This window comes from Puma concolor, chromosome E4 (assembly GCF_028749965.1).
Source record: "Puma concolor isolate L17-30 chromosome E4, mPumCon1.1.hap2, whole genome shotgun sequence".
NCBI classification, from domain to species: domain Eukaryota; kingdom Metazoa; phylum Chordata; class Mammalia; order Carnivora; family Felidae; genus Puma; species Puma concolor.
This window is the reverse complement of record NC_141683.1, coordinates 34441328-34453736: the sequence shown is the minus strand read 5'-3', so window position 1 is coordinate 34453736 and position 12409 is coordinate 34441328. Positions and strand designations below refer to the sequence as shown.

The following is a 12409-nucleotide window of genomic DNA, read 5'->3' as shown; positions in this document are numbered from 1 at the left end:
TCGGACGCTTAACCGACTGCGCCACCCAGGCGCCCCAGGATTATTTGACTTTTTAATTACCTGCTTGCATTCCCTTAATAAGACGGTAAGCTACTGAAAATTAAAGTTGTATAAATAATGGAGGTTTAAATGAGTTATTTAAAGCCATAAAGATAAGTCATCAATAAGAGAATATAAAATTAAATGAGACCGATGGAAAGAGAGGCGAGGGGAAAAGTCAGTGCTAGATTGATCATTTTGTAGCAGGAAATCAACATATACGCTTCAGAGAGAACAAGTCAAATCATATAGTGTGTGCTTCCTCTTCAGAATGATTAATCTCACCAGTAGAAAAACCCAAAACAGAATAGGACTCAGAAGGAGAGAAGAATTTCATTTTTATTTTTTATATACACCTTTGTAAGGTTTGAATTGCTCTGTGTGTGTGTGTGTGTGTTTTCCCTGATTATAATTATGTGTAATTAATTTAGAATTCACAAATAAAAGATTGTGGCATAATTCACATCGGTGTGAAAATGTCTCCACACTGTCCTCCCTAGAGACTGCGGGAAAGGAAATACCGAAAGATTCGTTATTTCAGAGATTCTTCTGCATCTTCTCTACAGCGTGGGGCCCATGCCTGGAATGGGTGACTCTTTGTTTATTTCACACAGTCGTGAGTTTTGGGGTAAAAACCCCGACTGAGACTAGGGAAAGATGGTGAGCTAAATGCTTTCCCTAATAAAGTGAAGGGAAACGAGTTTCCAGGACAGCGGGAGCGAGAACGGATGAAGTTCGACGAGGAGAGATTTGAGAAGGGAAAGTGTCGGACTGGAATGGCCTCGAGGCTGACAAGGTCATGCAGAGAAAATCAGCCAGAAGATATTCCCTGGTGGAAGGGAAAAGCAACGGTCTTTTAAAATCACAGTTCTGGAACATTCAGTGTGGAAGTCCAGTCATGGGTAGCCATCCGTATACCCCTCTGTCGAGTCTAAAGCTTTATAAAAGTCTGCTATGAAACTTTCTCACGTGGCAGCTGTTTTGACACAACCAAAGAAAAGAATAGAGATTTTCTCTATTATGGATCAAGATGCGGTGGAGAAGCAGAGGCCGGGGTGAAGCAAGCATGGGTGGCAATGAGATTTCAGAGGACGTGAATGATTGGAAGAAGAGGTGACTGTCCCAAATGAACATTTCCCAAGAGTGTCCAGAGCTGTAAGGGGAACATCTGACGGACAAGCCACTGAGGAGTTTCCCCAGCCCCTTCGGTCCTTTCTCCCATTTCTGTGTGCTCCTCTACAGGCTTCCCTGGGCTCTGGCTTCTCAGGGTCCGGCCTTCTATTCTCTTGGGGAGACTCCCTTCAGGCGGCTAGACAGTTTGTCCCCCAGAGAGAGCTGGGTGGCCGAGGAGCTCGTAGGCCCCCAGGGTGGCTCTTCGCCAATAACAGACAGGTGCTGCACAATGACAACCCAGTTCCTCTCCCTGGAAAAACTTACCTGGGACAAAAGTTCAGCAAATTCGTCGTCCAGAGTTCTCTCTGGGTCAAGGCTAAACCACTAGGGAAAGAAAGCAGAAGACTTGGAGGAAAATGAGATGTTTGGCCTGGGCACTGAAGGCGGAGTACGAAGTGGAGAGGGCGGGTAAAGATACCTCACACAAGGCACAGGGATATATTTTTGAGGACTACATACACCTTGTGATGCCATATAATAGAGACGAGAGTTAATTAGAGAAACGTTAGGAAGTGATTTGTACGGAGCGTTACGCTTTCGTTACACGGGCATCCAAGTGAAAACAAGGACACTGGATTTTTGACAGGTGATTATTTATTTCTGTCATGCCATCACATCCAGGACAGCAGAAGCGTAGGCTGAGCAAAGAGACAGACCCATAGCTCCACATGATCGGTGGCACTAAGGATATCAACAGATTCTCCTAAGACAGGTCTTTTTTTCTTTTTTTTTTTTTTTTTTAGTAAACAATACTTAAGGAACAATTAGTAGGGTTGCTAATGGAAAAATGTACCTAATTCTCTCTTTTTTGCAGGGAGGCAGCAGGCACGGGGGGTGTGGACGTACTGGTTTCTCAACGGCATTCCCCTCAAGCCGAACTCTTGTCCAGGTGCTCAATCTCCACTGACAGCTTATACACCTCCAGGGCCATTTTCACGTCCTCCGGGGAGGGGAGGCATTCCAGGAGCTTTTTGCCTTTTAGCACTTGCTCACAGCCCATCTGCTCTACCTAAAAGAGATCCAAGGATAGATTCAGAGATTTCTCTCCAACTGTGAAAGTATTAAGATTTCTTCAGGAGGCCGCAGTGGTGACAGCAAAATGGGAGTAACGCGACCATCCTCGGGGCTGGTGGAAGAAATGAAAAGATTCTCTGTCTCAGCAGGGTGTTCGCCCTAGGGCCCAGCACTCGCCCAGACCTCCCCATCCACGGCGAATAAATAACTGCTAAAGCAGGGAAGGAGCAAGCCTGCAGAAGACATCCGGAGGCTTCCTCAGGGACAACTGGCAAAGTCATAGCACGCGTTGTAGAAAACATGGCGCAAGGGGCCGGGTGACCTGGATCTACGGAACCCTCCTACCGAGGGGCTTGGTTCTTGCCAGAAAGATGAGAGAATTAGAACTTGCTTTAACGAGCTCATCAAGTGCTTTGAGGCTGATTTTCAACAACTCAGAAATGAGTCCGGGTCAAAGTCAGATCTCATCCATGTGGGTTGACAGTGCTCTGCCACCGATGACCAGTTTTAGAATGGGATGGGACATCCTGAAATGTGTGCCACTTACCCACTGACACTTGGGCACTGCTGGCAACCACATTCCGTTCCCGGAGCAGGTAAGATTTGGGGAACCAACCATATCATAGCCATCATTACACCGGACGGTCACATTTTCAGGCTCAACGTACTGGTGCTTAGGCACAGTCAGGTCTCCATTCTTTATCTCTGGTTTCTGACACAGGGCTGGAATGGAAACACAGTTTTGATCATCCTGTGAGTAAGATGTTACGAAAGCGAAGAATCCCGAGGGGGTGAGAAACACGGATGGTAAATTATACCCGCATGCTGAGAGTTGTGCTTTGTCTCCATTTGTTGTAGGATTATGACAATAAAATTGGTAATGAGAATAATGCTAGTTTACACACTATCGTCAACATAAAACACTGTGATTGTCTCCATTGGACTAGAGAGGAAAAGCAATCATGTAAAACGCTATTATTGTTTCTATTTTGCTAGAAGGAAAAACTAGGTGCAGAGACTTTATGTGACTTGTCTAAGGTTGCATAGCTTTTAGTTGGCGTGACTATAATATAAGCCTAAGTACGTGGCGCCGGAATCTGAGTTTTTAAAACTACTCTATCTGGAAACCTCACTCTTCTTATGATCTCAAGTACGTAATTTTTCTTTGCATACCCTTGACCCCTTTCTGTGTTAAGTGAAGACAATGGTGAGAAATTAGCCCCTTGAGTTGCTATTTGCAGTGTGATTTTTACAAGGCACACCTAATCTTGGTGGTCAACCAGAAATCTCCTGTTAGGCCAATTTCATTACGAGAAGATGAACGGGATGTGTGAGGCTCTGATGGAGATATCAGACACCCCGGGGAGGTTTCGAATTTATCCATAAGAACAGTCATTGAAAATGAAGCAGGTACTCACAGAAATGTTGGGAAATCCTCACTGATACTTTCAAATTAAAAACTGCTATCTCTCTGTGCAAGAAACAGAACCACACACACATAGACACTTGGATTATGTCAAAGGCAGCAGTTGTGGAACCTATGGCCCGTTTAATAAGTGGCACACAGCTTATTGATTATCCACCAGGGAAAACCAAACTTTGAACCCCACTCTCTACCACAGATGCATAGGAATTTCAGGTAGGTTGGCAATATCAGTGTGAAAGGTGAAACAGTAAAGACCTGTAAGATAACACAGGAGAGTATTTTTGTTGTGTTTTGTTGTTGTATAGGCTGTTGCCTTGTGGTGAGCAAATATTTCTTCAACAAGACACAAAAGTTTCCAATACCAAGGAAGATACTGGAAAATGGAAATAAATTGGGATTTAAAACTTATGTTTATCGAAATTGGAATTTAGAACTCATGTATGAATGTAAATTGTTATAACCGCTTTCGGACAAAATTTGACGTCATCTACTAAACATGAATATATGTACACTCTACAAAATAGCAATTTACTCCTGAGTTTATTCCTAATAGAAAGGTTTGCACATTTGTACCAAGAGACATGCACAAAAGTGTTCCTGAGAGTATTATTCATAATGGCCCAAAACATGAAAAACCTCAAACGTTTATAAAGTACATAAAGTGTGGTCTATTCACCCAAAATAATATTATAAAGTAACGGAAATGAATAAACTATCACTATATGTAAGAACATAGATGGTTTTCCAGACCCAATGAAGAAAGAAGCCACGCACCAAAGACAAGCATGACCTCCTCTGTATAAAGTTGGCAAAACTAATCCATAGTGTTGGAAGGTGCGAGAGGGACAGTAAAGTATCCCCCAGGCTGAAAAGTTACTCTGAGACCAACCAAAAAAAAAAAAAACAAAGCAGGCCATTCCATACAGTTCACACAGAATTTTATTGAGGGTACCTTACTGATTCGGGGGGCGGGGCGGAATCAGGCAGACGACGATCCAGGCCCTGCACAGCAATTCTCAAAAAAGTCTGGACTTCAGTCCACAGATTTCTTTAGAGCGAGGGGGCATCGTAGTACAGGCCCCTATAGTAAGATCAAAGGGTTCAAAGCACCTAACTGACAGCTAACGTTTAAGCAGATCTTGTGGTGCTATCTAGACTTTAGGAAGAGGAAAGACTTTTATCTCTAAGATTCGTGAAAGGCCAAAGCAAGCCTCCCCCTGTACCGGCCTTGGAGGGCACTTTTAAGGTATGTTTAGTCATCTTCAACAGGCCTGAAACACATAGCCCCAAGAGAGGTCATCAAGGGAACAGGAACAAGGTGCAGTCAGTGTCGTCAGCACTTCTACACGTAGAATGGGCATAGCAACCGTCTTTGGGGAAGAGAGCCATGCGGTGTGTCAAGGTCAGGTTCACATTGTGATAATTGTTGACCTTCACACCCAACATTGGTACACTTTTCTGTAGTATGTTACATTTCAGGTAAAACTTTCATTGAAACAAAGCAGGGGCGCCTGGGTGGCTCAGTTGGCTAAACGTCCAACTTCAACTCAGGCCACGATCTCGTGGTCTGTGAGTTCGAGCCCCGCATCGGGCTCTGGGCTGAAGCTCGGAGCCTGGAGCCTGCTTCGGATTCTTTCTCTGCCCGTCCCCCACTCATGCTCTGTCTGTCTCTCTCTCTCTCTCAAAAATACATAAACATTGAAAAAAAAATTAAAAAAAAAAAGCGAAAAGTGGCCCTCTAGATTACCTCTGAAAACATACACAATTGGTAACAACGGTTACTTCAAGAGTGACAAGCTGGATGATGGTTCAGACTTTTAAAATATTGTATATATGCATGTGTTAATGAGTCGATAAATAAAATAAAAATTTCTAAGTGTTTCCCCTGGCTGGGAAGAGACGCTACAGTCAGAACTTTCCTGGAGGCTCTACGTTTTTTTAGTCAGGGTCATCAGTAAAGTTGAGGTTACCTTTACATTCAGGAGCCGAAGCCGACCAGCGGGAGTTTCTGCAGGTGATTTTGGACTGTCCAACCAGAACGTAACCTTCATTGCATTTATACTGCACCGCAGTAGTAAAGGAGAAAAATGAGCTCACGTCTTTATGGAATCCATGGGCAACGCTTGGGAACATTTTGCAATCTTGAATGATAAAAGAGAAGGGTGGAAGGCAATGAGCCAAATATAATGAACAATTCCGAATGAGGGACTCTTCCTGTTTCATAGAAGGAAGTCATCAAGTTATACTGTAGAGGGGTATTTTATTTCCTTGACAAAATCAACAGGAATGATTTGCCGAGGTCTTAGCAACTTGCTAGCCACTGGGTTAACCATTTCATATGTTATACCATTTAACGCTCACACCAGCTGAGTCACTATGATCATCAAACCCATTCTAGAGAAAAGGAAACACAATCTTAGAGGGATCAGATGTTCTGCCAAAGGTCACAGCTAGTAAGTGCTTGCAACAGGAATCGAATTTAGACATTGAAGTAAGGTTTGCCTCCAAGTCCAAGGGTACTTACTGGAATACTGTTATTTTCTTTTCTCTGCCGTGATCATTGGATACTTATTCTACGTGGCATCAGTGGGTATGTAAAGGCCATCAAACGGAAGTCTTTGTTCTTATTTTTTGCAAAGTCAAGTGGCATCCCATAATTGATGAACTTGGTGGCTCAGAATCAGTTAGAAAACCCTTAACTCCTTTGCCCAAACCAAAGGCACGAAAAGATTAGGAATTTCATTTTTGCCATTTAAATTAGTCTCGGGTGAGTCAAATGAGGTGGGTGCATTTCTCCTTCGCAGTGACAGGGCCCACTGAGAAAGCCCAATACATCTCTTTTCAACTCGGGGGGACATTAGACACAGTGGCCTAGTGTCGAGCTCCTGCCTGGGAAATCGAAACTGCAAAGGTGGGCTGCCTAGTGGCCCCGCTGGTGAGAGAGAAGGACAGATTTCTGCTGCCTTGAGATTGGCCTGTACTCCTGACATTATGCGGGACAAGGGATGAATGCATACTTCCGGTGAATTGGAAATGGGCCGCATGAAAAAGACAGCCCTGGTGGTGTTGTCTTCAGGCCCGTGCAGAGGGAGCCCTGGAGGTGGGAAGAAAGCCTCTGTGTAGATAAAATCTCCAGGAGTCACCAGGTATTTAGGAGACAGGAAAGAGGAAGTGATCAGCCAGTATTGGAGATGGATACGGGATCAAGCCGACCAGGGGACTGCACTTAGCAGATCCTCAGCCATTGTGATGAAGGCTCCACCAAGAAACAACAACAAAAACACGGGCGGGACAGCACGCCCGAAACACTCTTGCTGGCAAGACTCGGCTCAGATCGAGTACTGTTTCCCTTACCTCTGCTGTTTGCAAAGCTGCAACTCTGAGGCATTCAGAAAGCATAGGCATAGGAATCCCAAAGTCAGTCCTGTTTTTGTTACGAGGAAAAGGAATCGGCCTGTGTAAGTCAACAGCTTCCACAGAGCTTTCCTTGAACTGCAGATCAAGCACCTCCATAGAAATATCAAGAATAGCTCTTCATTTTTATGAATAAGCATACAGAGGGAGTTTTGTAGCTCAGGCTCTTCAGGTAATATTAAGGAAGCATACTTGCAACGTACTTAGCAAGGTAAGATGTCGCCGCATGCGGAGTTATACCACTGTCCTAGTCACTGCAGCGCCAGATTCGGGCCGGAATCGAGTGCTGTAGGAGAAGGTGTTGGCAGAATGGAGGGAAGGCCTCCAGGTGTAAGCTGGAGATACATCCTGAAGGACGGGTGAAAGCTGAGTGGTTGATAAGAGAGGCGAGGCAGCGTCATACGGAGGCAATGAGCCAAGTCTGGCATCAGAAGCTTATTACCGTGAAGGAAGGGAGGTTCAAGTCAGAGCCGACAGACATTATATACCATTTCAGAGGGTTGGGGCCATAGGGAACAGGAAGAGAGGAGGCAACAGCAGAGAGAGGGGGAGGGAAATGGACACATGAAGAAATCATTGGGAGACTTGACAAATTTGACAGGGCCCTCCTCTGCTGCCTCCGACTCCAAGAGAGAGGGACTCAGAGATGAAGCTGGAAAACTAAAAATCCCCCGAGCACGAGGTTCTTTGTCCTGCATCCACTCTACAACCTAAAATTAATACTGCCACCCAACAATTTTCATGCATCTGATGTGAGAAGTCATCCTCCAGAGAAGGATGCTTCCTTAGTAAACCCACGCTTTCCACCCCCCCTTCCCCCCCCCCCCCCCCGACCACTCTCAGTGACAAAGAAAGCATGGCTTCTACACTCTTAATCAGTAAGAACATGCAGCCCTTGCTCTGGGTTGGGATTTTCCAGCCAAGCCATCTCAAGTCCTCAGTCTTCAGGCCATGAAAATCCTTTCAGAGAGTATGTTTATAAATATTTTTAAATGTGAAACATTAGTTCTCTCAGACAAAAAAAAATAATATTAGATAACAAAAGAGGAAAATCTCACTTTGCTTAAAGGACATTTCCATTTAAATAACATAAAGGTAAATTTTTTTAAGTTTGTTTATTTTGAGAGAGAGAGAGAGAGAGAGAGCACACAAACGAGGGAGGGGCAGAGAGAGAGGAAAAGAGAATCCCAAGTAGGTTCCTCACTGTCAGCACAGAGCCTGATGCAGGGGGGTGTTCGGACCCACGAACTGTGAGATCATGACCTGAGCTGAAGTCAAGAGCCCGACGTTTAAGCGACAGAGCCACCCGGGCACCCCTCACATACCAATAAATTAATTACCATAGCAGCAGGTCTTCAATCAGTTCTGGTAAGTTCTCTCAAACACTTTTGTTTCTCATTCTGGTAAAAACTTCTGTACATTTCAATAACAACGCCTCACATTTATACGATGGCTTACAGTTCACAAAGTGCCCTATAATTTTATTCTAGAAAATTTACTCAGTATTTGGTAACAGAAAATACATTTAAAAATTTTTATTTATTATTAGTTTTTAATTCCAGTATAGTTAACATACAGTGTTATATTAGTTTCAAGTATACAATACAGTGATTCAACAGTTCTCTACGTTATTCAGTGCTCATCATGATAAGTGTGCTCTTAATCCCTTCACCTGTTTAACCATTGCCTGCATCCCTCTCCCCTCTGGTAACCATCAGTTTGTTCTCTATACTTAGCAGTCTGTTTTTTAGTTGTCTCTTTTTTCTTTCTTTCTTTCTTTCCTTCTTTCTTTCCTTCTTTCTTTCTTTCTTTCTTTCTTTCTTTCTTTCCTTCTTTCTTTCTTTCCTTCTTTTCTTTTCTTTCCTTCTTCCTTTCTTCCTTCCTTCCTTCTTTCCTTCCTTTTCTTTCTTCCTTCCTCCCTCCCTCTTCTTTCCTTCTTTTCTTTCTTTCTTTCTTCCTTTCTTTTGTCCTCCTTCCTTCCTTCCTTCCTTTTCTTTATTCCTTCCTCCCTCCCTCTTTCTTTCTTTCTTTCTTTCTTTCTTTCTTTCTTTCTTTCCACACATGAGTGAAATCACATGGTATTTGTCTTTCTCTGATGATTTCGCTGAGCATTAAACTCTCTCAAACCACCTGACAACAGAAAATATTTTTGCTTTTTGGATGGAAAGTATTTCTAATCAGTCAGTAACTAAGATTTTGGATGTCACAATTAACCTATTTGGAAAGTAAATTCGTCTTAAGCATTTTGCAGTATTTAAATATAAGACATTGATTTGAAAATTCAAGATTATTCCTTGCTAAAGCAGCCTCACAAGGATTTTTGCATATCAACATGTCTTTATTCTAGACATAATCACAGCTTCTACCTGAATTAAAATAATTTCTTTTATATTTTAAAATTCTTCATTTTTGGGGCGCCTGGGTGGCGCAGTCGGTTAAGCGTCCGACTTCAGCCAGGTCACGATCTCGCGGTCCGTGAGTTCGAGCCCCGCGTCAGGCTCTGGGCTGATGGCTCAGAGCCTGGAGCCTGTTTCCGATTCTGTGTCTCCCTCTCTCTCTGCCCCTCCCCTGTTCATGCTCCGTCTCTCTCTGTCCCAAAAATAAATAAAAACGTTGAGAAAAAAAAAATTTTAAAATAAAATTCTTCATTTTTATTAGTATATAGTTGATTATACTCTCTCAAAAAGGTTACGAACTACCACTACTTGACTATATTCAGTTAGTTCTTTATTAGATATTTGTCCTCCACATCTTAGAGAGACTACCCTCCTTTTCCCGTAACTATTGTACTCACCACACAAGCCAGAAGGGCACAGAAGTAAGGTCAAGACCCCAAAGAGACACAGTGCTGGGAAAGCGCTCTGCAACTTGGAAGGCATGGCACAGTCTCAGAGGTGCCACACTGGGGCTCAGTGCTTCCAGACCCTTGAATAGATATGAAGAAAAGATCTCTAAATAACAATTGAAATGGTGCGTAAGTCAAAGCCTTGGCAAAGTCTCAGTTACATGTCACTAAAGGGGAGGGGCTGGGGGAGTGACCAGAAGACCAAGTGCTGAGCACAGCTCTGATAGGGTAAGCTTTCCGTCTTCTTGGGGAGAAGAGTCTGGAGATTGATGGAAGAGCCCTCTGGAATTGTGTATGTAGTTACTGTTGTAATCCCAAGATTCTCTTGCTGTCCAGATGGGGCACATGATGAGTTCCTTTCTGGATATATTCACGATTCCTCTCCAAGTAACCAAAAGCAAAAAGGTAAAAGGGACTGCAGCCCATGATGCATAGTGTCTGTGGTGGGTTCCACAGGAATTAGAAGTCATAGCATGACAGAAAATAGAACATCTGAGAAGTGGTATCTGTTTGGGAAGTGGTTTCTTTAATCAGAAGTAGGTATAAATTGCCCATAGAAGAATGGATTTTTTTTTTAATCTCAAAAATTAAATGTCTTTCCAGATAGCACATGGTCTAACCAGAATAGAGTAATATGAGTCTCCAAGTGTGAAAATACTCAAGAGCTTGGTCCCTATAATTACAATTACAATTATAATTACAATTACCATATTTCAATGGTAACTCCTTTTCCCTAATCCTGGGTTTTCTTTCTTTTAAAAAAAAATTTTTTTTTGTTGTTTACTTATTTATTTTTGAGAGAGACAGAGACAGCGTGAGGGGGGTAGGGGCAGAGAGAGAGGGGGAGAGAGAATCCCAAGCAGGCTCTGTGCTGTTAGCACATAGCCCGATGCAACCAAGAGTCAGACGCTTAACCAACTGAACCCACTCAGGCACCCCTGGGTTTACTAACATACATAAAAACACCAAATGATTCCCTCTATGAAACTATTCTAGTGTGGAAGTTATTCTAGTCTGTGTTGCAACACGGAAAAAGCATGCACTGAAAGTTAAATGGTTGAGGATGATTAATTAAGAAAAAAGGAAGATTTATTAAGCTTTCAGAATATCTGAATGATGCTGGATCCAGGAGAAGCTCGGCATTTTGTTTCTAAGCACTAAAGACGAGATGATGGAAGGCACATTTGTTATTCTTCTTGGATTGTTAACCCTAAGACTATGGTCTCCTTAAGCATCTAGGCTTGCCTAGATATTCGTCCAGATCACTTCCTAAATTTAGTATTCTTAAGCGGGACAGATGAACCTGCCAACCCGGATTCTGTATCTTGCCCACCAACTGTGGATATCTGTTCCTAGAAGAGACAAAGACAGTTGTCTAAATAAAAGAGCAAACTCTGGAAATTGTCTTCACTACTCAGCTGTACTGGAATGACTGCTGCATACCAATAATAGCCAAAATGCCTGTCTCTCAAAAATAAGAATTACCAAATATAACTGAACAAAACTCTTTGGAATATTGAGGAAAGCACAATTAAATTTCAACTTGTTAAAGAGAAAAGTAAACAAGTTAAGTCTACCAAATGGCTGTTTCCTTTAAAAAGAGGAACCACAATAAAGAGAAGTAATTTAAATGATCACCCAACATGTTTTGTTAACCTGTTTCTAATCTTTAAGCACGTAGTATGCCAGAAGTCTACATAAATTATTGTAATTAATCCTCAAAAACTCCGGTGACAGGGCTCTTGCCTTTCTTGTTGCATAGATGAGGAAGCAAGTTCAGCTAGATTAAATAAACTGTCCCCTAACCTCCTCAGATAATTAGAGGCTAAGCCAAATTCTGAACCAAGACTGATGCTTAAATCTCAGCTTTTTATTTATACCAAAAAATTTTGCACTTTTTGGCCAATCACTATTTCCTGTCAGGACACTGAAATAGTCATTTGGGAGTCATTTGGGAGTTACCCAATGGTGTGCCCACCCTCCAGATGCTGCTAGCACTGCAATTAATGGCTTAGACCTGTGACCTCCAAAGCATGTACTGTGATGACAAGGGCCACCTCATCCTGATAACCTAGAAAGTTATACCCTGTACCCCTAGGAGCAACCAGTGCCCAACTGGCATTGGGATACCAAATCCCTGATTCCTTGCCTCGAGTCTGGACAATTCTGTGGTGCAACTGATGTCCTAGAGACCGCTGTGGATCGGATAAAGATTACACTTAACTTGAGAGTACATTTTTGCTCAGCTCCTTTCCCTCTTGTTGTTTCATTCTCTTATACTTCTCCCCTCCCCCCCCCCCCCCCCCCCCCCCCCCCCCCGCGCCGAAAAGCATACCATCAAAAGCTCATATGCATCTGAATCCCTTCTAGAGACATTGACTCAGGAGAGTTTATACCATAAATGGGTCTAGGGAGCAAACTCTAAGAACGAGATTCTAGAATTGGATCACCCACCAGCCAACTGGCAATCAAGACTCCATCATTAGGGGGAGATGAAG

The 12409-nt window shown here is 43.0% G+C and overlaps 1 protein-coding gene across 2 annotated transcripts; it reads right to left on the bottom strand.

Annotated features, from left to right (window-relative positions):
• Window positions 1-1788: 1788 nt before the first annotated feature.
• Window positions 1789-10029, bottom strand: LOC147572569 (apolipoprotein R-like). Of its 2 annotated transcripts, none has more exons than XM_086693532.1 (4): window positions 9861-10029; window positions 5623-5793; window positions 2774-2949; window positions 1789-2221 (listed from the first exon to the last, which is right to left on the bottom strand). In XM_086693532.1, the coding sequence occupies exons 1-4, from the start codon at window positions 9943-9945 to the stop codon at window positions 2081-2083; spliced, it is 573 nt and encodes a 190-aa protein (XP_086549658.1). In that variant the 5' UTR covers window positions 9946-10029; the 3' UTR covers window positions 1789-2080. The 2 variants fall into 2 exon arrangements, with proteins under 2 accessions (XP_086549658.1, XP_086549659.1); XM_086693533.1 differs by lacking the exon at window positions 9861-10029 and adding an exon at window positions 7007-7247.
• Window positions 10030-12409: the final 2380 nt, after the last annotated feature.